The sequence below is a fragment of the Gambusia affinis genome, linkage group LG19 (genome assembly GCF_019740435.1).
Source record: "Gambusia affinis linkage group LG19, SWU_Gaff_1.0, whole genome shotgun sequence".
Lineage (NCBI taxonomy): Eukaryota > Metazoa > Chordata > Actinopteri > Cyprinodontiformes > Poeciliidae > Gambusia > Gambusia affinis.
The window spans coordinates 8,779,333-8,807,330 of NC_057886.1; the positions used below are offsets into that span (position 1 = coordinate 8,779,333).

The 27,998-nt window shown below is 40.4% G+C and overlaps 2 protein-coding genes across 3 annotated transcripts; one reads left to right on the plus strand and one right to left on the minus strand.

Annotated features, from left to right (window-relative positions):
- The first annotated feature begins 749 nt into the window (after positions 1–749).
- b9d1 (B9 protein domain 1) lies at positions 750–2,988 on the plus strand. The gene is made up of 7 exons (XM_044100862.1): positions 750–944; positions 1,106–1,174; positions 1,349–1,457; positions 1,817–1,913; positions 2,044–2,106; positions 2,306–2,373; positions 2,499–2,988. Exons 1-7 carry the CDS (start codon positions 879–881, stop codon positions 2,642–2,644), a joined length of 618 nt encoding a protein of 205 aa, XP_043956797.1. The 5' UTR covers positions 750–878; the 3' UTR covers positions 2,645–2,988.
- A 1,321-nt stretch (positions 2,989–4,309) lies between these two features.
- epn2 (epsin 2) lies at positions 4,310–27,986 on the minus strand. Of its 2 annotated transcripts, XM_044100859.1 has the most exons (10): positions 27,679–27,986; positions 19,030–19,753; positions 17,230–17,384; positions 12,740–12,852; positions 12,143–12,247; positions 11,764–11,890; positions 10,291–10,440; positions 9,806–9,898; positions 8,576–8,803; positions 4,310–8,264 (listed from the first exon to the last, which is right to left on the minus strand). In XM_044100859.1, exons 2-10 carry the CDS (start codon positions 19,455–19,457, stop codon positions 7,936–7,938), a joined length of 1,728 nt encoding a protein of 575 aa, XP_043956794.1. In that variant the 5' UTR covers positions 19,458–19,753; positions 27,679–27,986; the 3' UTR covers positions 4,310–7,935. The 2 variants fall into 2 exon arrangements, with proteins under 2 accessions (XP_043956794.1, XP_043956796.1); XM_044100861.1 differs by lacking the exon at positions 9,806–9,898 and having other exon boundaries at positions 27,679–27,900.
- Positions 27,987–27,998: the final 12 nt, after the last annotated feature.

Sequence of the window (27,998 nt, forward strand, 5' to 3'; positions counted from 1 at the left end):
GTCTAAGATGTGCAATATTGAGTCTTAAGGGATTTTTTTCCCCTTTCTGATTCTGTTCCTGCTAATGTAATTGTTATTTTAGTGCTTTGAATGAGTTCTGTATATTTCACGCTCTGTATTGTGATTTTGACTTGATTCATCAATGCATATCCATTCTTGCATTTTTGGCCGGCACTGCGTCCTCAGGAGCAAGTTGGGACACAACCGAATTAGAGCAAGTGACAATAATTAAAAAAAAATATGGCATTTTAAATATGGGATGACATGACACATGTCCAAGCTGGCTGGCAAACAAATGGAAAAAAAAATTGTTGCATGGCTTAAAAAGGAGGATTTGCACACTCCTACTTGTACTGCGCAAAAATATTTATAAATTATTCAGAGCTGAACTTTCAGAGCCTAAAGAGCAAGAGTTTTCACGTAAGCTGTGCTGCCCTCAAAAGACTGCTTAAAAATAGGAAATATTAGCAAGCTTTACGACGATCATGCTTTAATTCTAAAAAAGAAAAAAGTAAAAAGTATATATATATATTTGACCTTTTCCTCTATAGTACTAATATTCTCACGTTTTAATTGCCAGATTGAAATTTTTTTTCTGTTACTGATTTGTGTTGGAAATGTCGTCTTTAAGCTAAAACTGTCCCCGTAAAGACTACTGTAGTTTTGTTGGATTTAATTTTGGGACAACACCGCTCTCTTGTGGATAGTTTTATCATTTTACATTTTAATCGTTGTGCTCTCGTTCAGTTTGTGCCAACCTAGTAGCCGTAGGGAAATACAAACGTTGCCTTAGCAACGAGCTAGGGCACGCCAGGAGTTATGGTCATCAACAGGTTTAATTTCAACATTAATTAAAGAAAACTTAACTAAAATACACGATGGAAACAACAAGCAATTCTTCCGTGTTTCTTCTTACGGTGAACGGACAAATTGAGGGAGCGAACGTGAGTGGTTGTTTTATTGCTTTAGCTTAGCAGCTAGAATTAGCATTAGCAGCAGCAATGTATTTAAGCGGTAATTGTTTGCCTTATTTCTCTTTCCGTCGTTCTCCTGAGCGTTTTTCTTGTTCTTAAAATTAAGTTGCTTTCCCTCCCTTTTATTTCAGTTTCCAGATTATGACAATTTGTACTGTAAATATTGTTACGTCTACGGCCATGACTGGGCTCCCACCACAGTAAGTAACATTTTAAGCACCTTCTTGTCTAATATCTTCATTGTTGCTCATTAGAAAAAGCTGTAGTAAGACATTGCACATCGAATAGGACAGAGTAGTTTGTAAAAGTCTTGTGCAAACAAATAGGTTTTGTGTGTGTGTGTGTGTGCGTGCGTGCGCGCGTTTTCTCTTAAGGGCTTGGAGGAAGGCATCACTCAGATCACCTCTAAAAGCTCCCAGTCTCACAAGTTAATATGGAACTTCCCTTTGGAGACAACATTCAAGAGTACAAGTCCTTCTGGATGTAAGTCCTTCACGTTTTGATTTCTAGAAATTATCCTCAACATTTCTGCACTATAGACACGATTGTTAGGCCAGTTGAATTACAGGTTCTAATTTTTTTCTTGACAGAGAATATACAGTTATCTTACTCAATCAAAAACCCAAGTAAACTATAAAGGTGTAGTTAAAACCACATAATTGCGTACACAGAGTAAAAATACATTTTAAGCCTCTAATTTGAGAGCATATGCTTAGGGCCTTTATCTACGCCCATAGGGTGTAAATGGGGGAAGTGGGTAGCTAGTAGTGTATTGACTGAAAAAGTCGCTGACAGGAACATACCTGCTACTACAGATGTACAACTTCCTGTAAATGTTCCAGGGCCTCAGCTTGTGGTGAGCGTGTACGGACCGGACATTTTTGGCAACGATGTGGTCAGGGGTTATGGAGCAACGCACATTCCATTCACACCTGGACAGTAAGTATAACTATCCTCTACCTTACAGCTGCTTAAAGCATGGTGAGTCTTGTTATTTGAGGAATCTGAGATATAAACTTTGTAGTTGCTTCTTTGAAGTAAAAGATAATTATCAGTTCCGTTTCTTCAGACACATAAGAACCATCCCGATGTTTGTTCCCGAGCCCACATGGAGGCTTCAGAAGTTCACAGGGTGAGTTCTTGCGAGTTACGTGGGGGGTGTTATTGCCCTCGCATTAACAAAATGTGAAAAAGTTAAAAGGGTATAAAAACTTTTGGAGAATACTTTGATAAACTACACGAAGGCGTCGCAGCTGTTATGTTTGTGGCGCTACAAGCCAAGTTTTTAATTTTTTTCAGAGACTTGTGTACTGTTTTTCCCCCTTGCTCAGCTGGTTGCTAGGACGACGACCCGAGTACACCGATCCCAAAGTGGTGGCACATGGGGAAGGCCGAGAAGGTCCGTCACGCTCACCGTTCTTTTATGAGCCCAACAGCTGTAGTTTCCACAGCTTCAGCTGAGTAGTAAAAACGAGAGGAAGCATTAGTATACATCCGATGTCTGAATATTCTTTTCTGTCTTAGTGACGAGGGTTCGATCTCAGGGCTTCGTCACCGTCTCCTTCCACATAATGACCAAAGACATGAAGAGGATGGGCTACGACACGGGACCAACGAACTCGTCAACCGTCCAGTCCGCCACTTCCAGTCAGTCAAGAGATGTACAATAATACGTGAAGTAACATGAAAGCCAACTGGAGTCACGACATGTCAGTTGTCACTGTGACTGAACTCCAGCCCAGATTGGACTCCAAACACTGGAAACTCATGGAGTCTTGTTTTGAGACCCCAGCTCAAAACCAGAGCTGTGCGTTCTGATCGCTCCTCAAAGTTGCCTACAGAGTGATGTCTGTGGAGTGGAGGGGCTTGGTAAAAGCCTCAGACTCTGCTGGTGTTGCATTCCACGCCGCAGGAGGCTGTGATGTTGAGGGAGAGGTCCATGTTGCCATGTTGTCATGTTGTGTCTACGCAAAATGTGAATATTGGTTATAAAATGTCAAAGCCCCATGCTGAACGTTTGTATTTTCAGCTTAATGTGTAGTTTTGCTTCTCGAGACCTGGACAAGTTTGCTTCCAACCCATGGCGTCATGGTGTGGAAAGGCTTCAGATAAATTTGAAAACTGAAAATATTAAGTCCATTTATTCACTGGATATTCTAAATGTCATATTATCATGATTAGGAAAGTTTCAGATTTTGTCATCTTTAAAAAAAAAAAAGTGTTAAATACTTTCAGATTTTTGATACTAGCTCCTTAATTTAAAGCTGTAAATTTGTTCATTGAATACATCTTTTAGTGGGAGTTCTCTGCCTACTTTCAGTTGTCAGATTTTAAACACTGGCTGATGAGTTTGAGTTGTGAGATCTGTTATTTACTAATAGCTCCTTTGTCATAGAGCAGTGTGTTTAATTAGATTTGGCTTAACATCGGACACATTTCCTAGAATGCGCATCTACGCAATGGTTTTAAATAGCCAGGGTGTAAAAGCATCTTCTTGTATCAAGTAAATTAAATGAATGTCTAACATCCCTTAATTGACTTAGGTCTTAACATTTAACATATAAAATGTCCTAAACTGATGTTAGAACATTTTACATTTAACAAAAAACCTTTAAGAAACATTTTATAAAAAAATAAAATAAAAATTGGGACCATTTTTGCACCTTCCTTTGTCAATAGGACAATACTTTTATCTTCTGTTAGAACTTTGTCATCTTGCTGGAGAGCGCGGCAGCAACCCCACACCAAGTTTTCTGGCAGTGGCCACCAGATTTTCATGGCAAATGTCCAGTGGTTTCAGACGGTTCATGATGCAATGAAGAAGCTCACAGTGTCACGAACCACCATACTTGACAAATGGGCTTTTCTACAAAGCCATTCTTTGTTTTACTGATCAGTGTGTGGTGGCACAATAAATGAGTTCTTGCTAATACGTGTCGTATCCGTTTATAGGATAGCACAAATACAGAAATTAATTTTTAGCAGAATTTTTAGAAATACCTCCAGTTTTGTCTGTCATTTCTCAAGATTATCCTATTGTGAATTTATTGTCAAGCTTTACATCAGAGGTGCCAACAGTTTTTGCATTAACACTCACTTTACACCCTTACTGCTGATTGGTGTAAAACCACGCAACGCAGTCCAGAAATGTAAACAACTTGATGTTTGGTAGTTCTAGATGTATCCTGTATTGTACAGTTGCACTTTTTTAAAGCATTTTCAAAATAAATTCTAATCCAACCATTGGTGTCGGTTAGTCCATACAAAGACCAGATTCATTTTGATTTACTTTCCCATCCATCAAAATCGAGAAAAGACAACGAAGGTTACAGAGCTGAAGTGAAATACATTTTATTTTTTGAACCAACACAGCTACGGTTGTCCTCATCCAAACAGGGTTCGGTCAGCTGTGCTTGCTTGTTTAGAGGCCGTTAAAATACCACTTGTTTTTTTTTTGTTTCCTACAAAAACCCATTACACAGAATAATAAGGTATACAGAAGAACAGTATGTTACAATAGTACAAATGATAAATTATATTATACAGTTATAATGCCAACAGGTAGAGCAGAAAAGAAAAAAAAAAAAGTAAGAAAGTCTGCTCCCAGTACTAAGAAAAGAGTAACTAGTCAGACAGGAGAAGGGAATAAAAGGAGTCAGTTTATACTTATAAAGACAAGACAGCTCATGAAGTCAGTTAGTTCTCTGGAGAAGAACAAAGAAAATAAAAAACAAAACATATTTAGTACATGACTCGGAGGCGCTCACTGCACGGGTCACGCTTTCACTGAACCACAGTGATGAAATCTGGTTATTAATATTTCAATATTTCAGTACAGACTTTTATTAGCAACTCCAGTCCCTCTTCTCTCCCTACCCCTCACTAAGCTTGCATAATGTTTTCTAGAGATTAAAACATTTGCTGGTTTTACAAGTATGTTTCACACCCGTTCGTTCGAGAGTCCGAGCACAAAAACCGTCATAGCCGCGTCAAGAATGTCCCATATCATACACACTTGGAGCAGCTCCTCTTTTTTTTTCTTCTTTTTTTTTTTTGTTTGTTTGTTTTGCCTGAGAGAAATGGGGAGGTCTGCGTTCAGTGGAATTATCCAAAGATCTGCAGTGAAGCCACATCATACCACAAGGAGGCGACAACCCAATCCAAATGGAAGTAAGCAAAAAAAAAAAAAAAAAAGTTTGAACACCCCACAGACTTAAAGGGACTATTTGAACATTCTGAAGTGAAGGACTGTGAAGTCATCAGTAATGGATCCATAACCTGTAGCAGATGGATGGAAATGTCACAGTGGGTTTATAGAACAGAGAAGAAATCTTCAAACTGGAGGCTGGGCAGCAGGGAGAGACAAACCTCTGTTTCAACTCATTTTAGCAACTTGAAATAAGTTGAATTCAAACGGTTTAAGCTCATGGGGTCCTATCAATATTTCACTTGGAAAATTTCCAGGGTCAAACCTTTGGATTTTCCTGGACAGCTGAATGCAAAACATCCACCACAAATTGTGCAGATCATGAAACAACCCAATGGGGAATCTTTGTGATTAAGAACCAGTTCATGTAATAAGAATAAGGAACAAAGTTGGGAAACTCAAATATTCAATACTTGCCAAATGCTTAAAATTAAATGTGCTACCCTTCCAGGTAGTACTGCAGTCACGCCATATTCAATGCAACATGTTTCTATGTAGAAGTTAAAATGGCTGCCGGCTGTATCCCTCCACTTGTAAAAGAAGGGCATACCTTTTTGGATTTTGTCACATTTTTCAGAGGTGCAGGCCTGTGATCAGGGGGACTTATACAGCAGTTGCAACTCTAGCATGAATACATGCTCAGAGAACATCTACTGGATATGAATGTTTGCTTGAAATGACTAAAATCAGAGCAGGTTTTTTATGACTAGCTGCCAGGCTTTCTTCAGGTTTTTTTTTTTGTGCAAGCTCCCTATGAAACAGCATCTGTCTACTATAGGATAGGAAGCTATTGCCGTAAATTACGACGCAGAACTTAACAGAAAAAGGAACTGTCCCTTTAAAAGAAAATGAATGGGGAAAGTCTACAAAACCTGTGCATTTTATTTTAAGCCACAACTCATCAACCCACTTTTCTTTACCAGCAGAAGAGACAGGGAAGCTCAAACTTGCTTTCTGCAAATCTATATATAATCAGCCAAAAAGTAACACTATTCAATTACATAAACACTTGACAAAGGCGGAAATTAGAAGAGTTATGAACCTGTCTCATCAGAGAGCCTCTTAAATCATAACCTTTAATAATAATAGCAAAAATAAAAAAAATTAAAAGGTAATGCTAACTAAGTGTGACCTTACTGTTCCACTTACCGTCACAAAAGAAAATAAAATTATTATTATTATTATTTTTAAATCAGTCGCTATGACTTCGGTAACAGTTGTGCTTCTAGGAGTAACATGACCGACCCACAGGGCGGCACGAAAACAAAACCAGAATGAAAATGGAGAAACTACTAAAACACGGCTTTTTTTAGTAACGTAAAAAATAAAGTAAGAACCAACCGTTTACATTGTTGTTTGCTATGGGATTCCCCTGTGCTATTAATAGTCCTGTATGTGTGTGTGTGGGGGTGTGTGTGCGCGTGTGTGAAACAGGACCGGGTGATGATCTAATAGATTACCTATAAAAACGAAAAGTCCTGTTGAACGTGAAGGTTCTTCTCAAGGCTGAGACCTCTTCATTAGTTAGTTAATAAGTTAACTAAACTGCCCTTTGTTTTAGGTAGCAAATTCTAACACAAGGTGAAAATAGAGAAAAAACTTGAGGAAAAGTACACTTGGAAGCTAAATGTGCGCACACACACTGTCCCTCATCCATTTTATTCCTGGAAAATTCAAAAGAATGAAAATAATGAAAAAAAAATTGTTCCACCTGCATCCGCTTGTTCGACTCGGAAAAAATACTGACACAGTACGTCTTTCTCTTCTAAAAAAAATGGCTGACCGGGCTGGAGACGCTGTAGAAAAACGCTCTGATGTGTGGCTGTTGGTATCCGAGCGGCAACAGCAGGACTGCGTACGAACACGTACGCACGTCAGAAAACATCTTTCCCGGCCTCTCCTTCAGGACTGAACGCAGCAGATCCGTTTCCTCTAAGGGAGTGTTTCATTTTCAATTTCGTGACCCCCTGGTGGTCAAGGTTCAGGTCAGGAATAAAAGAAGGTCCAAAGTGAAGATGAAGGGTTCGGACTGAGTTAGTACCAAGAGCCGGGGCAGTGTGCGGGTGTGCCTTGTCGTTTGTTTTAATCAGACTTACTCTGTGAGCTAAGGTGTAACGGTGAGTCCAACAGTCGCTGAAAAGAAAAAAAAAGAAAACAAACACAAAAAAAAAAAAGCAAAAATTGTGCAAAATTCCTGCTTTGTAATACACACAACATACACGCAGGGAGTATAAACACATCTCTCATCCTTAATCCAGTGTGTTGGAGGAAAACTCACTGGGATATACACAGTGTAAAACCACTGAGATGTGCACTCGCTCACACACGGACACACGCAGACACACTAGAGCGGATAGAGCTTATAAAAGATTAGTTCTAGAGAAGAGATAAGATGCTGGAATTAGTACAGGCTGACTCTCCGGTCACCCCATCACAAAGAGAGGAAAAGAGCAGTCCGAAGGGTGAACAAGAGGAAGAACGGAAGGAGAAACTGGGTCCAGTCCCACCCTGGCGGAAACTCTGAAGTCCGTAGACGGGTGCAAAGATCTGTGTGGTCGCCAGCATCATATTAGGATCAGCCTGGAACTCACAAGACTAGGCAGCTTGTAGCTGAGCAGGACAGGAGCAGAAAAGAGTCAGGAAGTATTTTAGTCGGGCTCCTGGCTGGGAGTGGCTTATAAATGGATACACGGGGTAAAATATCTCCTTGTTCGTGTCGGGAGGAGCAAGTGAAGGAGAACGTGGGTCCTCCTTTCACAAGAGGAAGGGGTTGGTGGTTCCGGCAGGTTGTGACCCGGCCTGGGGGGGCATGCTCATCAACGGTTGAGGCATCGACATGGAGGGTGGGATCCCTGCGCCCACGCCGCCCCCCGTGCCGGGCATCCCGTGGCCAATGGGGGCCATCCCTGCCAGGGGGACCATGGCGACGGGCTGATCTGGCACAGAGGCCAGAGGCATGGGCTCGGCCATGCTGCCGAAGCCGGAGGGCATCGGGCTGACGCGCATCTGGTTCAGAGTGGGGGGAACCGGCTGGGTCATTTGGAACGGGTTGGCCAGGGGGGCAAGAGCAGGAGCCGAGCCGCCTGGATGAAGCAAACCGTTGGTCAGTTCAGCAGAAATATCAGAACGGGAGGCTTGTTTATACCTGCTTTTTTGTTTTTAGGTGTACAATTAAAATCAAGAAAATAGTAGAACAATATAAAAACTTAAATTATTCAACTACTTTCACGTGTTTCTATTTCTGATTCACAATTATTATTCACTTTATGTACTTCAAGTTTGTTGGCGTAACAAGACAAAATTAGAAAATCTTCAATCGAATGTTATGAATGTTTTAGCATGGCACAGTATGTCTCCAGACAAAAAAAAAAATTAAAATCCTCTGAACTCCTACCTGTAGCAGCCAAGAACGGGTTAACAACGGGCGCGGGCTGAGCCGGTTTGGTCACCAGAGAGTCCAGATTGACCAGCGCTGCATTGGGTCCCAGGAAGGACTCCGGAGTCTTTCTGGTCGGGTTCGAGGAGATCGAAGTGGAAGTGGGCAGCGGGTCGAAGAGGTCCAGGCTGCCGCTACTGGCCAGACTGACTTGGGAGGGGAGAGAGGACGTTATGCCTGCGTCGGCTGAAACGGAGAGAGGAAGGAGGAAGTTAAAATCACCGATGAGAGGGTTGTGTATTGAGCGAGCAAAACACAGGACTTGCATCTCTCTAGTGTAAATATTTCTTGCACATTAATCCTCAGTCCACTACACACAAACAAGTGTCTCCATCTGCACTTAAGAACGTCTTATTCACGATGGCGTATACAAAAGATGATGCTGTTATGATGGATATCAGAGGCAGACAGACTGGCTGTTATTGGTGGCAACAGTCAGACGGCAGTGGAGACGTTCGTTAGTGCATTAATCCAACCTCAACATGCCTGCAAGCACAAGGAAATGCGAGAGACAAAAACCGCCGTGACACAGCTGGACGTTGGACACCGTCTCCAAAAATTCAAATGAGGAGATCAAACTGATTTAGAGTGTTTGCGTGTGAACTGCTAATGCACTTTGATGTTTATGTCAGTCGGAACTGAAAAATGTCTATCGAAGAAAGGTGTTTTCTTCTCTTTGGGTTCCTCCTTTTTTTTTTTTTTTCCCCTCTGTGTTTATTATAGTGTTGAGCTAAAGCTCAGATCCAGCCACCAAAATCCCTTCACACCTTCAAAAACTAAGAGAAAAACACTTAGATGGAAATCCATTCAGAAACTGGTTTGAGTTTAAATTTGTTCATTTTGATCCCAATTTAAATGAAATATCACAGATCGGAGCAGGTTTCCATAAGTTAGCCTGACAGAGGGGCCAACAATGGACACAAATAAATAAAAAACATCACAGTGAAACAAAAAACAAACAGACGTGAGCCAGGCAGCCAGAGGAAGAATGTCTTTTGCCATGTAAAGTCAATTTCAAACGCTGCCTTCGCTCAAGTCCGTTGGTACATTTATAGAAAGACGAGACAGTGTGTCTGTGCTCCCCCGCAGAGAGGCTACGTCTGCTGAGGGGCATTTTCTGAGACACAGAGGGGAAAGAAAAACACACACACTCCGTTGTCATTAGATGGACGAAGACAGGGTGAGTACCAGTGGGGACAGAGGAGGAAGAGCGCAGGCTGTCAAACTCTGAGAAGTCTTCCTTGGATGTACCATTGGATGTACTGAACAGGTCAAAGTTACCTGGAGGGAGACAAACCCATTCACACAAACACGCGTGACACACACAAAAGACGACAATAACTCACCAAGGGAACAAAAATTACATGTACAGCAGAAACAGAACACAGACGAATGGAGACGGTGCGAGTACAAACGTGTGTGGAGATAAGTGAATAATACATCAACCCGTAAAGCATGCAGGGGGGATTCATTCCTGTTTATTTCTCTACAGCTCATGAGTTCAGAGGTCGCCTGTCCACTGGGAGATTCTCTAATATTCACAGATGGTTGATGATTAACTAAATACTAAAATTAAAAGCTTCTTTTTGATTATTCGGTGAATGAAATGTGTGTGCTTACAAGTGGAAATAATAATTATAAAAAAACCAAAAAAAAAAAACAAAGACGTTTACCTGTGTTGGAGGTTTTAGGGCGGCCAGCTCCAGAACCCCAGGGGTCGGACGCCGGAGCGGAGTTTGCCCAGGGGTCGCTGGCCTTCATGGCAGGCACAGATGCAGGAGCAGCCCAGGGGTCGGGTGGCACCGACGGCCGAGGGGCAGAGCCTGGGAAGAGGGGCGAGTAAAAATAAAAATGTTTTTCCTCTCTGGATCAACAAGCTCCGGTAGGGAGGTGGGATATTTTTTAAGTTGACCAAAATCTAAATGCAACTGTACATTTTTTTTATTTTTTTTTTTAAGTCATAATATTACCAGAAAAGAGATGCAACTTTATCAGAAGAAACCTTCAAAGAGCAAAAGTAAATTATTTATCAGGATCTGGTGTGATCAGCTCAGTTCGTGTGGTTCTTTCCTCAACATAGACCTGGTTGCGTGCACGATCGTTTCAAAGTACTTTCACTGATAATCCAACGCTGATGTGTTAAAAGATATTTCTATTAAGTATTATTTGTGAAACCTATGTGAAATAATAACTTCACAAGATGTTTTAATTTGTTTTGTTTTTTTCTATGTCGGAGTTCTAATATTACAACCTTATTCTGGTAATTAAAAAAAAAAAAAATCTTAGCCTGACTCTAATATTCCATCATAGAGTTGAACTTAATTTAAAGTTAAAATGAATCGGAACTTTTAAACACACTTGTAAAACAAGAAGTTCTGCCGTAGGCATGCTGACATCACCCTGAACTGTAGAAAACCAAGGATCGCAATAATAATAATAATAATAATAATAATAATAACAATAAATTAAATAATCCACGTTTCCCAAAAATGACATTTTCAAAAACCACACATTGGATTAATTGATAAAAACCAATTTGTCGCTCAGCCATAATGTCTTGTTACAGTGGTAAATAGCTACCATCCGGTAAATGCAGCCAAAGATGAGGACCATTTTTAAAAAGGAAACATTCTCTGGCTCCTTAAAAGCAGCAATAGACCTGCTGTCAGCAGAAAAGCACCAGAACCCAAAGATGTTATGTGCAAAATAAACAAAAAAAAAAGCACATTTGACTGTAACAGGGTGTGCAGCATAACAAGACAGGGGGAGCCAACATGGCCTATTAATGTGAGCTTAATGGACATATCCTGCTCCCTGTGGCTTGACTGAAGCTAGTGTTACACTTTTATCTCCCCAAGAATCCCTTCCTGCATCACAAACGCCCTGCACTCCCTTTTCTTCACAATCTCTTCCTCTAACTCGCTCCCTGCTCCCAGAGCAGCAATGCTGTCGAGCCAGCCGAGCCGCATTCCAATTAAACAAAGACTCACAGTCCAGAGAGCTGCAGGTGGAGAGCAGCAATGCCATTCACACACATGCACACACACACACACACACACACACACACAGCCACTTTACTCTGTTCCTCTCCAGAATGACAGTAAGGATGTGGACCTTTCCCAGTAAGAATGTGTGTGCGTGTTTACCATAAGGCTGCCACGGGTCTCCTGATGCAGCTGCAGCTCTGGCTCCAGCCCCGCCCCCCATCCCCCAGGGGTCAGACTTGGGACCTGGCTCAGGGACATCCATTAGATCCATCAAAGATGACTGTGGCTACAAATAAAGAAGAAGGAAGAGTTTAGGAAGCTGGGAAAAAGGATGAAAAAAATAAAAAAAAAAAATCACTGAAATAATGATTGGGTTCTGTTCGGCATGTGCAGCACAAATCGCCAGCCAGACACACTCCTTCCAGTCAGACATCAGCAAAGTAAAGAAAACAGAGACAGATAAAGCCGTTTCAAGCGCATATTTGAGTAAATGTAACAACTGAGTTACCAAGGCTGTGAGATTCCACAGGAGTCTTACCTCTTTCTTCTTCTTGGGGAGCTTCGCTGAGCCTGGACCTTCTTTCTTACTCTCCTCCAAGGCCATCTGTAGTCTCAGGTCGTCACCTCTGCGTAGGCGCTCCTCCTAAACACACACCGAGTCTGAATTAACAGCCAGCGTACGTCTTGAACCAGAGGTGTCCAAACTGTGGCCGGGGGGCCCATTTGTGGACTCGGAATGATACAAATTTGCCCCATCAGTGCAGGTGGCTGATGCAGATGAAGACTTTTTCGCCCTAGTTAGGCCGGACCAAACCCCACGAATTAAAATCTTCTCACAGCAATGTCAGATTTAACACAAAGTATTCATCGATTAATAACCAAGTTTTCTGTTTCCCCTTTAGCTTCACGGGAAACAGGAAAACGTCTTTCCATCGAGTCAATCCTCTTGTTGAGGATTTTGGGCCACGTTACAAAACGTTGAGACACTTCTACCTTACACCATGCACAAGCCACAGCATGTACATATTTATTTGTTCGAACTAATATCTGTTAGCGATTAAAACCGGGATCTGGCACACAATAAGGGAGGAATGGACGCGTGTCGGAGCATGTGTTTGAGACAATGTGTGCAGACCTGCTCGGCTGCTTCTCTGCTCATGGCCAAGGCAAGCTGTAGCTGGAGTTCCTCTTCTCCGCTGGTCTGAGGTCTGGCCTGCTCCAGCTCTGAGCCCGCATTGGGAGACGTGGCTAAAACACAAATTCAGAGTGTGCATTAAAATCTGCCGCACACTCAGCCTCCAAAATAACTGTTAAACACCTCAATGTGCCAAAAGGTAGTTCCACTGTTCTGTTAACCTGAACGTAACAAACCGAGTAATGCCAATAGGGCTGCAAGTAATGCTTTTTAAAAAAAAAATTTTTTATTATTAATTATTTATTCTATCGATTACTCTGATAATTAATTAGATATTTTTTTTAAAAAATAGGCACGTACTGCAGAATTTTTAATTAATAATTTCAGGATTTTTACTCTATATTGCAAATACATTAAAAGACGCAAATAAACAAATAATTATTATTATTTTTTTTGCCTGAAACATAACAAGGCATTCCTTTAGTGTATGCTTGATTATTACAGCAAAGCATGTATCTGTAATACTGTGAGTACAACACATTTACATAGAAACGTTTGGATTTTACAGTTCTGACTTAATTATTGCTCGGTGCCTGATATTCTTTCAGCAAATGAGGCTGTTTTTATTGAGTCTGTATACTAAAGTTAACAAGAGTTTACTGAATTAGTTGATGATTTCAAGCATCAAATCGTTCCAGCCCAACAAACAGAATAAAAACAGCAGAAAAACAAACTGGTTTTACACCTAATTTGTGCCCAGACAGTGACAACATTGGGGACAAAATAAACTTCATTGCAGCATTTGATTTAAAGTGTTAAAAAAAAAAAGAAAAAAAAAAGATGTGACTGGATGATGTGCGACGGCATGTGATCGCACATCTATAAAACCTTTAAAAGACGATAGGGTCACTCATATACTTGTATTAGGACAGGCCATGTGGCAGCCAAACTCTGCACGCGGCACACTCTCCGCCTGGCCAGAAAAATGCGCTACAACTGGCACACACTCCTTAAGGTAGCTTACACTATTTACTCCAAGCCCAGTTTTGACTTGCTTGCAGTTGGAAGCCACAAATTTCAAAATAAGAGCCTCTGTGATTCGTGTGAAAGATGGCTGGTTTGTTGGCGTTTAAGATGTAAAACGTTAAAAATGTTTTCTTCCCCAGTTCTCTTTCCGTCACGAGCAGAACGGTGTTTGGTGCGTGGGCTGCGCCCATAAACATCGAGGCGAACAAAGGAGCACTGACATAAATATGTGGTGACAGTTTCCCTGTGCGGCGAGGCAAACTTCACACCCAACACTCCCAATATGACTGACATCCACCTGCCTGTGACGACGCTTCAGACAACGTCAGTCTGATCTCTGCACACGCACAAAACGCCTGACGTCAAATCTTTCCGCTGTTTAGGGAAATGGAGACGCCGACCTCAACAATTGAATCGATCCGGCAGTCACAGAACGCAGCTGACAACAAATCATACAGACCGCCTCGGGAGCAGCTCAAAATAATACTTAGAACCATGAATCGAAACAATTATGATGTACTGACATCATTTTGTCTGTACGGGTCTGCTGACTCATACTGACTCAGCTCTGATCTGACCTTTGATCTATCAAAATTGGACGTATTTAAAAGGATTAAATAATTATATGATGTTATTAAATAACTGCATTCAGATTTTTTTTATATATTTACGTCACATTTTATCCTTCAGGCAATAACGGATAGAAAAAAATGTAGTAGTATTTAGTCACCGTCAGAGCATTATGCTGCCACCACCATGTCTCACTACCGAGACTGTGACATTATTGTTTTTTCACTACGGCGATGGTGTTTTCAGTGTTTTGAGAAGTGTTAGTTTTTCAAGGTTTTCAGCAACTCAAGTTCAAAACTGAAGACATTTTTTAAGACGCTTATGAATTAAATTTAAGAACTAGATCTTAAACTATACCAAGAGATGAGAAACACCGGCTTAGAGCTTCTTCTGCAGTTTTGCCTTTAAAAAAAAAAATTATTTTCAAATCTCGTGTTTTATCTTTAAAACAGCCAGTTCAAATCGTAACACCAGATTAACTAGCAAGGAATCTTAATAAACGTGAAGTTGACACTGTGAACATTTCTCTATTCACTCAATAAGTCACATTCAGTTCGCTTCTTTGGATTCACACATTCTGCCTCAATCTGGCCATCTGTTGACAAACTACATGTCTTAAGGGAAAAAAGTGACCGGAATGGATTTTCATTTGTATTTAACAGAGATATATTTCCTTAGCATATTAAAGCCGAGTCAGAGTCAAAAGGCAGCTGCATGTTTTCCTCAAATAGCTAAAAACTCCCCAACAATAACACAACTGGGACACACAACTGACAGATACATGAGAATGAAGACATAGAGATTCAGTTCTATCAAAAGAAACATTTGAGCTCATGGGTTTAATAAAGTGAGTAAAAAAGAAGGAACACGGTGGCACTACTACAACATGCAACACTTCTAAGGCTTATAAAACACTATGCCAACTAAAACACACCACTGTGGGAATAGACCATATACGGCATACTGTTTAAACGCAGCTGTGCCTACATGCGGTTTTTTTTGGGGGGGCGGGGGGGGGGCAAGAATGTCTGAAACTTTGATTCTCATCTACTCTTCTGCCATTTCCTGCCAACTTCAGACTCACTGAAGACTACGCAACTCTAGCTAGGAATAGAAGGCTGCGTTTTCAGAAAGTAGAATACCCTGGTGTCACCCATGGTGGATTTATGGACTGGTAATGCTATACAGCATTTTAAAATCAAAGCGAAGAGTCAGGAAATCCCATCACATTCGCAGACACATCGTCTCTTGCGTCGGGAGATAAGGAATTTAGTAGCTGTTGCGGGAGGCAGTGTCCAAAGCGAACACAAACTAAAACCCACCAAACACAGACATCAAACATTCACGCGTTACATGGAGCTTTACTTCTAAACTTTGAATATCTGCTGTCACGGCTGCGTGGCCATTCATTCGTTCGCTCATTCCCTCACGCCACGTCTGGACAACAATACTCGGAAGGTTTGACTGGAATCCCAAAAATCCCACGTCACCTCCCACGACGACGGCCCGACTGAACTCCGACTGGTTCTCCGCCGACGACTCAGCTGCGGATGTTTCAATAACGGGCAGAAGAAGAATTTAGGCCAAAAAGCAGAGCTTCGAGTATATACAGTACAGCACCGAACACACTACCGTCCAACAAACTACCTATATACATGATACTTATAGTAAATTGTATTCAATATTATCAAGCGGTACATTTATTAACTTAATATTTAAAGATCTAAATGAATAAAATTTTGAAGTCTTATTGTGTTAAAATCATGTAAAGTAAGTTATTTAATCATTTTCTGCACAAAAAAGTGCAAGTCATTTAAAGAGATCAAATAGACCCTGTGATTGGTTAACATGCAGAGCAGACAAACTGCAGACCAATCACTTTGTCTGTAGCAGTGCTCACCCTGCCCAGTGACGTTTATTAGTAATGTAGATGAAATTGATTATCTATGCTCTGAAGTATTATGAATAATTATTTCAATATCTATGTACCAAACTAATTAAACATACACTTGCTTGCAAATGCAGTTATTTAATGTACGCATTTCCACTTTGATACTAATTATATTCAGACATTTACTAAGTTAGCTACTGATGCACTGAACGGCGGCACTTCTAATCCTCCATACGGCTGCATCACATCCAAACCATGCAGGTTAAAACGGCGTGCGAGGCCACAGACAGACGAGAGCCAACAGGCATCCCTGCAGACACAGTCATCCTGCTGGGTGCAAAGGAATGGAGGTCAGAGTGTGAAAGGAAAAGAGGCCAGGGTTCACTCTTTCATTTCATTCTCAGTTCATCTCCACTGTGGTAACCTACTTCACAAATGTGACTCATGTTTTCTTTCTTTTTTTTTTTATTTGTAACCCCTTTCTTGCTATCATTTTCTCACTAACTGTATTTCCCCACGGACCATATTCGACTCATTATAGAGTAATATGCATGACCTTTTTGTTGTTGCTGTTTTGGGTTTTTTTTTAATCTAGAACAGTTCCTCTAAAATGATAAGTCATCAGTGACGCCTGCTGCACTGTCACCGTTTCGGGAGAAATGAGCACATCGCCGAAAACGCGAGCAGATTCCTCTGTCATGCGTATAAAAGATGATTTTAGGAGGGGGGCCGTTGGGGGGGTAGGGAGTTTGGTGGGCGGTGATCTTCTTTCTCTTCTGTCTGTGTGTGGGGGAGTGGAAAAGAGCTGAGGCATGCAACCCCGGTGCAGAACGGCCGGGCAGAGATGGAGAGGGGGGAAGGGAAGGGACGGCCTCAGAGTTTTTAGGCAGAAGTTGAGCTTTCTGATATACGGTGACAACAGCTGATTTAGTCCTGCTTTATTTGGTGTTTAAACATGGGAGACTGAACCCCGTGGGCCTCCGGTAACGTCTGACATACTTACAGCCGTGGTAGGAGGCGGGGGAGCCCTCCGACCTGCCGTACTCTTCGCTGTAGGATGTGGAGAGGTTGGGCTGGGACGAGCCTCGGCCGAAGCCCATCTGAGTGCTCCCTGTGGACACCTGGGCCATGCGCTCCTTAGTCTTCAAAGCCTGAGACCTAGCGTGACAAAAAACAAGGAAGCGTTCATGTCGTTTTGAAACCCTGCCGGTTCAAATCTGAGCAGGAGGAAGTAGCAAAACGGGAAATAACGCGACAGCTAGTCTTCAGGGTTATGGATTCAGATTAAGCGAAGTTCTCGGAGGATTTTTGGTCCATCTCCAAAAGCGTAAATTCAGAAATTCACAATTAGGACAGGTAGTGTTGCTGCACAGAAGAAGAAGAAGAAAAAAAAGGACAAACAAATAAAAAAAAATAAAAAATGGACAGACTGGTGGATTAATGGAAAAGTTTGCAAACAAAGTAGGGAGACACGGGGATTCATCGGATGCAAAGGATTTTAAAAGTATATATAAACAAACCACTTGGATGGACAAAAGTGGAAGAATGACTAAAAATGTAAAAATAATTTTTTACAAAATATATATATATATACATTTCTTAAATTAATAAGTGTATTAATGGATGGAATAAAAAGAGAAATTGGCGAATGGAAATAAAATGATGGAAAGAGAAAGACAGAGAAAGCAATATTTTTGCTTTTTCTTTCTTTCTTTTTTAATAGTTACACAAACTCGGAAAAAACTTAAATCACATTTGACATTTCCAGACTCCGTAGGAACCCTGTGTCTTTGGAGATCAGTATCAAACTGGACTAAGAGGAAATCTGCAAACAAACCCAGAATCACAGAAAACCAGAAGGTCATCTCAAAACAGCATGACATCTCGCCAAAGCAGTTTTCTCAAAGGCAACAGCAAGTCTTGTTTTTTTTTGCCATTCCACAGCTATAAAATCTTCATTCTTAAGATATTTCCCACCAACACAAAGTCCAACAATTTAGTTTCATTAAATCCGGAGCTTTGGTGTTTGGTAATTTGCTGGATTATGTAAGCAATGTTTTCTTCAAGACATCCAGCCATTTCATCTTCTCAGTTTAAACACTACAGAAAAAAATTACTTAAAAGAATGTCTGCTGCATAAATGTTACTGGGAAGTAAAAAAAAAAGAACTTGTTAAAATTTCAGTTGACTTCACTGAGTTTTGTTTATGCAGCAGACAGCTTTATATTGGAGAGGAACATTCTGATGTATTTACTTTTTTCCTCAGAAACTACATTACAAATAAAAGAAAGAGAAAAAAAAAACAGTGTGCTGTATGTTATTTGATAAAATAAAAAAATATCCTCCATATGAATCAACCAGACAAATTTACAGACCGAAAACTGTCAGATTCTTAGATTCGATGTGATTAATGATCACTATCAGGCCGACTGATCGATGTATCTCCACTATCGAGTTAAGGACTTAACAACTGTTTCAGTTTTTAATGTCAACCAAATCATAAATGCATTAACGCAGATTCTGACTCAATTAATATTTCTTAAAGGAGCAGTATTACGTGTTCTCCAGCCACGTCATGTCCTCTTATACCACAATTAAGTAACTGTTACTTTCAGTTGCTAAAAAAAAAAATGATGAAAATATCAAACATTGCTTCAAAGAAGTCTGACTTTGAATTTAACGCCTTGAAATTCTTTAAGAAGCTCATGCTCTTTCCCACACTCTACATCCAGAAAGTTTCTTCAGCAAGTTGTTGACATAGCTCAAAAAAGTCGATTTTAGATAAATTTGTGATTAATCTCACCTCTCTCCTTTAAGGCGCTCTTCGTCCTTCAGCAGCACCACCAGCTGCTTGCTCTTCTCTCGGACGTTGATGCCCTGGTCTTTGCCGTCTTTGTCAATGTACTGGAAGTCCTTGAGGGTCTGGATGGCGAAGATGTTCTCCTTGCACTGCAGCGCCACCCTCTCCGAGCCCGTCTTTATCAGGTAGTCGAGCAGCGTGAGGGCTTTGTAGACGTGGCGCCAGTTCTTCCCGTGGTCGTTGAGCCGCTTCCAGATCATGTTCATGATCTCGCTGAAGGCCACCACGTTGTAGGTGAGGTCGGCCACCTCGGACATGAGCGAAGACGACGGGCCCCACGGGTCGTTGGACGTGGCCTCTCTGACTTTCTTCTCAGCGTCAGAGTAATTGTTGACCATGTTCTTCATCTGCCGGCGGATGGTGCTTGGCATGGTGGCGGTGAGGTTGCGACAAAGAGGAAAAAAAAATATATATATATCTAAAAATAAAATTTAAAAAAACAAGCGAGAGGCGCTTGGGCTCTAGTAGTGTTGGGAATGAAGGAGAAGTTTGTAACGTCCACGTGTCTGTGTGTCCTCGATAGACGTTTATCCTTTTGTGTAAAGTGTCACGTATGCTTAAGAGGTTTCTTCAGGCCAGTGCAGTGTTCCTGAGTCCTCCAGAAGAGCATCTGTTAAAACCATCTCCACACACGCAGTGCAGGCAGTACACAAGACCACGCCATCACCTAAACAACACACACAGCAGATGAGTGTAAGGAGAGGGGGGGAAAGAAAGAAAAAAAAAAAAAGGCAAAAAATAAAAATAAAGGTATAAACCGTACCGAGGGCTATGCGATAATATGTGCTCATCTCTCCAGAAGGTCCCGCTGCGATCCTAATTTACACACCTCAACGATAACATGGTGCTGAAATGCATTTATATAGAGGTAGCTGTAGCGGCTTCCGTTTTGAAACGAGACAAACATGTTTCATTCTCTCAGATAAGCACTTTCCATGCCTGCCCACTTCAGATGACACCAAGTGTTGTGAAAAGAATGGCGTTTCGGCTTTCACAATATCATTTGCGTTTACAGTAACTCGACACAATGGCAAATTAGAAGGTAGGCAGCTGAACATGAGTAATGTCTAGAGAGCTAGCTCTGCGTGTTCAAACCTCTTGGAGAAAACGAGGTGGTGAAGTTGCACTCTGGGTGGGCTGGGAAGGAAAGTTGACTGACTAAAGTGTGGAGAAACTCCTGTCTGAGTTCACCTGAACTCCAAAGTATATTTACAACCCCATGACTTACAAACTCTGGTACGAGAACCACTGGAGATACCTTGGCTGCTTTTAGCACAGTTTTACTGACGTTTTTTCAAGGAAATTACAAACAAATGAACTGTGTGTAGAGCAAATGTGACATGATCTACCTGGTCATTTTCGGTGGATTCTCCATAAAAAAGTCTCAAAAAGGAAGTGAACGACAGAGACCCATGAACACAACCTGAATATGTTGTGTTCATTTCAACTCAAGAGTTAAAACTCCTGGGGATACCATCCAAACTCAACCTACCTGTACTCCTGTTGCAACTGCAACAAGCAGGGAGCTTCGCTAATTGATGTGCCACAGTGCCCAGGCTAACTACAGCTAGCAATTTAAGCTGATTGTGGATTTTTCTGGATTTTAAACTTGCTCATCCAAGGAGGTTGTGAAGAGTTAACAAGGTTAAAAAAAAAGGAAAAAATGCCAAAACAAAACAACAAAAAAATTGTGCAGATATATGTAGATTTAGATGCATAATAGGCTTTTGCATACTTTTTTTGCACCAATGTATCCCTTGGTTTCATCTTAAACATGCCATTAGCAATTAAAACTGAAGTCTTGAGACGGAATCCATAATATTGCATTGTTGAGAACAGCAATAGGTGACTATGACTTCATTTGAACATAATGTGGGGAAGTGGTTTTTCTTTTTTATTTATTTAAATAAATAAAAATTACACAATGTTCTGAAGGAAATCAGTTCTTTGTAATATTTGTGAAACTTCAATACCAGTAAACGTTGACCTCTTTGGAAGACTGGCATTAACAGCAGTGACTATAAGGAAATAATTAAAAACTGAAAGAAAACATAAAGTTTTCCCAAACTAATAACAATTACATAAGTTACTGTTATTCAAGTTTACTACAAGAAATGTAAGCAAAGTAGACATGGCAGCTTTAGCTTACTCTGACAAAGTGAAACTTATTTCCAATACCTGGTAATAAAAAAATAAATAAAACAAAGTACAGAAGAAAATCCATTTACCTGCCAGAACAAAGCGAGCAAAGAAGTTACCAGAGGCTGGAATTAGCTTATTTTCCACTGATTGGTTTTGATTACTGACTGGTAGATCAAATACAGAAAAATCTAAGTAGTAATAACTCTTAATTTAGCAATCTAATAGAATGTACTAAACATCTGTACACATTTAAATTGTCCTCATCTAAATTCTGCAAACTCTCTTCCAAATTCCAGGAGAATTTGCAGATTTTTTTCCCTTTCCCTTTTGATTCTCAAATATACAAATGTAAACAAAAGCACAGATGTTCCTTTGTCCTGCAAAGCCCCCCTGTATGACAAAATGTGTTTCCACCACATGGTGGGCGACAGACAAAAATAAATAAATGAATGAAGAGGTCTTATAAATAGCACTTTCTGACAAATATAGAAAGTGAGAGTAAACTGTGTATGCTACACCTCCATGTTTCACATAAAAGCTCTAGACCATGAGAACCTCAGTGCTGTAGTGCAATGAGTGTACATTTTAACAAGTGTTGAGGTCAGGTGGAAAGAATAGAAAAACAATTCTCTGAAACACGAGGTTCATTTGGAAACTGCATAATGCTGACTGACTCAGCTGATCTCCTTTAAGTCGACGTAAAAGTTTTCTGTGTCCTCTCCATCTGCCATGTAGGTGGACCAGTGATGACTTATGCAACTCTGTAATCTGATCTCTGCACTGAGCAAACAAGCCACACCCACTAGTGCTTTCACGATGGTTTTGATTTCTGTGCAAATTGAGTGTTTAGGCTTAATAATGGAAATTGCTCTTTCTGAAAAACCATCAAGTGGCTACTTGCGCTGGCCTCCGTGCTCATTTCGCAGACTTCCTGCCAAGTAACCCCACAGATAAACAGCTGAAGCCGACGCAGGAAAGGAAACAAAGAGTGTAGGTTTTTTTTATGGGATAATAAAACAAGTTGGCACATCCCATAAATTTACTTAACGCCAGGCGAAACGCGATCCCTACGGAGCACTCCCTCGCTCCAAAATCCAAATCCCTCATCACCCGCCACTCCCCTCCCGCCCCCCACCCTCTGCATCCGCATGAATGCAGCTCAGACCTAATGACACATCTGCTGCTATAATCACCTATTCACCCGAAGCTGACAGGAGGAAGAGAGGAGAGTCTGTCTCGTCCATCCCACCGCCGTCTCGTCCCGGAACAACGCCCCCCCCCAATACGAGCAGACTCTGCTTTGGAGTCAGAGAAGGTCTGCAAGATGTGCGTGTCGAAATGCATATTCATGAGTCAGGGCAGGTCAGCTATATCGACTGATTCTGTCATCAATTTCTGTCATTTTACTACACCAGCCCCACTTCCTGTTTGCTCATTCTGGATTCATCCGACAACCAAACCAAGGCAAAGGACACAATCACTCCAACTGCGATGCCTCTGTGGAAACGTCACCATCATCAACTACAGGTCAAACAGTGATCTTCATTCTACATCACTGTCCACGTCAGACACTTCCTCTTTTCCGCCTGATAATGTATTAGAAATGCGTGTGGTGATAAATGGATCTCCCACTTCCTGTGGTTCATAGATATTTCTAAAGACTGATAGACATTTTAGGAGAATTTCTTATGAGTAATATGCCGAAAATATGGTTACTTATAAAATCTTGTCACCATTATTCCTGATTTTTTTGTTTTTCCTACCTAAATCTAGCCTTTTGGGCTTACCTTTGTGAAAAGGCCCAAAATTCAGGAAAACTCATTTACGAGTCATGATGAGCAAGTTAAATATATGCTACTATTCTGGCTACAGAATGAAAACCCAAATAATTACCCCAGAAATGACTGGCATACTGACACAGAGTCAAAACATTAAACCGTGTGTCTGCATATTCAGACAAAAGATCATTTCTGAAATGATCTTTTGTCCACTTTGTACAGATTTAGCATTTAATACATGTTGTAGACCTGAATTACACTCCATTTTAAACTGTTTGGCTCAATTCAGAAAATGCATAACTTCACAGGCAAGTTATGACAACGTGACTGAGAAAAAGATGCAACTGTAAAATTGTAATGTATGCGGCTTTAATGAGATTATCAGTTAATGAGATTGCAGCATAAATATTATTCATACACAGTTCTAGCAGAAATATTGTAAAAAAAATGTCATCAAAACATCTTTCTATTGGACACCTTTGTGATGGGGTTGTCTCGATACAACATTTTCACTTCCAATAAAATACCAATATTGCAGCTTCGAGTACTGGCCAATACCAATATTAACCTGATATATAATCATCACAAATCGCTTGTACTTGTATTATTTACTTTGTAGTGCAGAATGTTAGAAAAGGCTTGATCGAGTCATATTTCTCAAAAAGAGAACAACAGTCAACAACAATAGGTATGAGAACAACTGACCCATTAATTATTAACCAGTGGGTCAGCCTGCTGGGTCGGACTAAATGCTGGAAGACAGTGATTCTAAAAGCACGTTTAGATTGGAGATTTTAAATTCAGAGTGATATAATCTGATACTTGTCCAAACTGCAAATATACTTAACACTTGTATTGCAGCTTCAAAATAAAAGTGCAAGCTTAAATATCAATACCATAGTTTTGCAAAGTTTATCATGAAAACCACTGGAGCTAAACTATATTAAAGCTGGAGTAGGAACCTCACCAAAAAGGTGGACGGACAAACCTTTGAAGCACACGAGCACTACACCAAGAGAATTCAGGGTATAATTGCAAAGAGAAGAATCACTAGGTCAAAACTTGTGCCATCTACAGGTCGTGTGATACTGAAAAAAATATTTTCAGACACATGAAACAAGGGGAGCTATATTAAATGTCTCAGCCCAGACATGGAAACAAAATAGTTGACCTTTGCTGCTTCTATAAACCAGAAGTCCAGAAAGCTAGTGAGACTAAAGATCCGCCCAAACGTTCATCGAGATGTTTTCTGGTAATATCGCGATAACAATAAAAGTGACCATAAAAACTATTTATTACTTCTTTCTTTAGATAACTGTATGGCTGTGACTGCATAGCCCGTCAATCATAGCCCCACAAACACAAGCTCTTGGAAAAACAGATAAATTTGTAATATGCTTCTTTAGAAGATCAGTCACAAAAAGAAGCGTTATTTTTTTTATCACTAAACACCACACAGTAACTACTTTTAGTCATCTCTTTAAAATAATATTTATTGAATACTTTAATCGAACAAACTGTGGAGAAAAGACTAAAACTAACAATCTCGGCAATGCAGATATTTTTGGGGTGTTTTAAACCTCATTAATTGGAATTTATGGTAGCAAAGACAAATCAGAATGGTTATACTAAAACTTGTCACGATAAATGATAAATTATACAATAAATGCTAATCCCCATCATGTGGTATGTTTTTGGTTTGATTGACAGTGATAGTGTCATACAGTGCCAGACTGTGGGGGCTTAACTGAAGCAGAGAAGCAGCGATAAAGTCAGCAGTGTGGTTGTTTTTTCTCCAAGGTGTTGAAAGGATAGTAAAATAAATATAATACCGATAAATATCGAATACTGGCCATGATAGCAATATTAATATTGGTACATGATCCCTAATTTTAATACAACGTCCCACCTCAAAGATACTTCACTAAATCACCAATCCCAAATCCCAAGGCCAAAGCAGAGTAACTGGATCACAAGCAGCTAAAATATCTCCAACAAGATGCATGGAAAGCAGGTTTCAAGGAATATCATAACACCCAGGCTGAGCATTTATGATGCAAAGTAGCTAGCATGCTGCATATTCCAACGTATTTGACATATCGTAAATGTCTAACAGGAAAACAGGAGACGGGTAGGAAGGATTTAGTTTAGAAAAGTCAGATCTGTAGTTACGAATGCATGGAAAGTCAATTCAATGTCATCAATTAATTTTGAATTTTCCTACTAAGTTTTCTAAATCATAATGAGTTGATTTGTTAAGTGCCTAAAGATTCTTAAAAAGAATGATTCTTACATATAAAAGATTGCTAAAATCTGGTTTACGTTTGTTTGACGCATGTATTGTCACATTCCTAGTAACTTCACACTAAAGTAAAAAAAAAATATAAAACTCTTATTTTCATATTAACAGTTTTGAAAGCTTTAGGCAAATGTCGCCCTATTGTCTGCGTCTTGCTCATCCAAATTAGGGAACTGGCCAACAACTGTTGGCCAGTTCCTGCTACATATGTTATCGTGGCATATGTAGCAGGCTGAACGGTTTTGATGCAAAACAAAATCCTCTTCAATAGACGTGTTGTGTTACTAAAAATTCCAATTAACATTCAGAGTGCCTGACACTTTTATTTTTAAATAAAATGATCCAAAAACCTTGCAGAAAGAAGTTTACATCTTTGTTCAAAGAAACAAACGTGCTCTCCGGTCCTGTTGACCTTATTAGCAAGTTAAATTCCGACTTATAATTCACAACAAAGGCATCTTCACCTTAGGAGGTCACAGCGGAATCTGTCAGATTCCTGGTGCATTGCATCACGTTTAAAAAAAAAAAAGGTCTCTTCCCAGCTCTACAATGTTTACCTCAAATCCAACAGCTGATTAAAGTTTTTTTTTTTTTTTTTTTACAATCCTGTAAGTGAACTAGGAAGCACAGAATCTATTTAATTTTGTGACTTCAGAATCACAAACTCGGGGAAGCTAATGCAGGTTCAGCCAAATGTGAGAAAGCTGGCCAAACTCCCCTTGATTTTACATTTTCAGGAGATAAAATGCAATAACAAGGGAGTGAGTTTGTGTGTGTGTGTGTGTGTGTGCTACTTGGCAAAACCCAGCTAGCCTTTGATTAGCATTAAGGATTGAGAAGGCAGCACTCAGAACAGGTCCACCTTGTCACACAAGGACTAAAGCTGATCTGGTGAAAGAAAATCTTGCGCAACAAGGCACCTGTGTTTCAGTGTGATGATGCAGAGTGTGCTACATCAAGTCATCTAGCCTGTTTCTGAGCCACACGGTCACTTCCTTTTAGTGACTTCGTACTTACCACAAACTAATAATTCATTTCCTACATGCAGCTCTGTGACCCTGTAAAGACTGATTGAAAACTGCAGATTCAAATGGAATGATTTCTTCGAGGTATAATAAAGATCAACCTTAAAACACCAGGGAAGAAACATAAGGAGAAACCACTTTGTGATGGCCCTTTGTCCTCTCTAGCTGTCCCATAGAGACAGGGACGGAAGGAGGACGGTGATGATGCATTTGTCAACCAGTGTGACTGATTATTTCAGACAATAGACAAAGCCGTGCCCCTTTCTCAGACTAGTGTTAGTAATGACTTCAACAAAACAATGTTAAAGAGTTTAAATCCCATCGTATATATATGATCGTACTATTAGAAAAAAAAACTGTTAAATCAGTCGCCATTCACTATCTTCAATTAGGCAAACCAAGTAAGACGGCTGTAGGCAGACAGCGCCCAATCTGAGAAGAATATCCCTTTTTACACTTATTCCAAAGATCGCTTTCGGGATACATTCTTTTAATTCGAGATAAGTAAACAAAGCAAATGGAACAAATATGTACTTTTAGCAACAACAAAAGTGAATCACTGTGCCACCTTTAGGTGAGGTGATTGATAGCTGATGCCACTTTAGCTTTTGTGCTAAGATTCGTCAATAACATTTGATCGACTTCTGACTCACGGTTCAATGATGGGTGTAGCACATATCTAACTTTAAGCAACGTTAACTTTAAACATCTACCAGAATAAATACCCCCGCTCGCTGCCTAGTAATGTTAATTTAAGTGAAAACCTGCGATAAACACTTTTCTTTAGCCATCGGCACAAGCTAGCGAACGACGTTAACTTGTGGCTTTAATTGGGTTTTTTTTCGCTAACTAGTTTCCCTCAGCAGTAGACACCCCTAGCATGTCCTCGAAAGTCGGTTTTATTAATATCACAAACTTTATACTGCTCAGTAATGCAAATGAGCTGTTTACGCTTGAAGAAATATTCAGTGACAATTGTACGTTAATTTTGGAAGTTAAAACATTGCTTTGGAAAAGTTAGATAAAAGCTAACCAAGCTGATATGTCAGCTAGCTTTTACTCTTTTTCAAACACTTTGTTATTAAACGACTATTGTTCACCTATGGTGGGTATGTAAAATCAACAGTGTTATTTTCGGAATCTGCTGCCTCTACTGTACCAAACTGCACATCTACCCCAGGGCGCTCTCCAACGTATTTTCATTAGCATGCTAGGCTAGTTAGCAGTACTTCGAGCTAGCAGCCAAGACGGGTGCTCGGTGGAGACATCACCAGAGCAGAATGGATTACAGGACACCCTGGAAAAAACAAAATAACTTGAGTCCAAATGAAAGCAAGTGGTCACTCACCATAGTTTTTCACGCTATATCCGGTTATGGTGTTACTCCAGAAATGTAAACATTAAAAAAACAATCAGACCAATTCCAAGTGGGGAGAAGAATCTCGTCTGAGAACTTATTTCGGCGTTCAAGGAGCTTGTTGCGCCTCCGCCTAGCTGCGTGCTGCTAAAGCTAATCTGGCTACAGCCAGGACTACACGTATCTCCTCCTCTTCTCCTCCTACTCCAGAACATGGCGGGCAGGGTAAGAAAGGTTGGGGGTAGTAGCCGGGAAGGGTGTGACCGCGACGGCTTGATGTGTCAGGAGGAAATGACATAGACGTAATGCAA

What these genes read in the sequence shown, in the direction of transcription:
- b9d1 (XM_044100862.1), top strand. Translation starts at nt 879, where the DNA reads ATGGAAACAACAAGCAATTCTTCCGTGTTTCTTCTTACGGTGAACGGA. An exon ending in ATGACTGGGCTCCCACCACA is followed by an intron (nt 1,175 to 1,348) that starts GTAAGTAACATT and finishes TTTTCTCTTAAG; the next exon opens with GGCTTGGAGGAAGGCATCAC. An exon ending in ACATGGGGAAGGCCGAGAAG is followed by an intron (nt 2,374 to 2,498) that starts GTCCGTCACGCT and finishes TTTCTGTCTTAG; the next exon opens with TGACGAGGGTTCGATCTCAG.
- epn2 (XM_044100859.1), bottom strand. Translation starts at nt 19,457, where the DNA reads ATGCCAAGCACCATCCGCCGGCAGATGAAGAACATGGTCAACAATTAC. An exon ending in GCAGAGAAGCAGCCGAGCAG is followed by an intron (nt 12,248 to 12,739) that starts GTCTGCACACAT and finishes GTGTGTGTTTAG; the next exon opens with GAGGAGCGCCTACGCAGAGG. An exon ending in CCCTAAAACCTCCAACACAG is followed by an intron (nt 9,899 to 10,290) that starts GTAAACGTCTTT and finishes GTCTCCCTCCAG; the next exon opens with GTAACTTTGACCTGTTCAGT.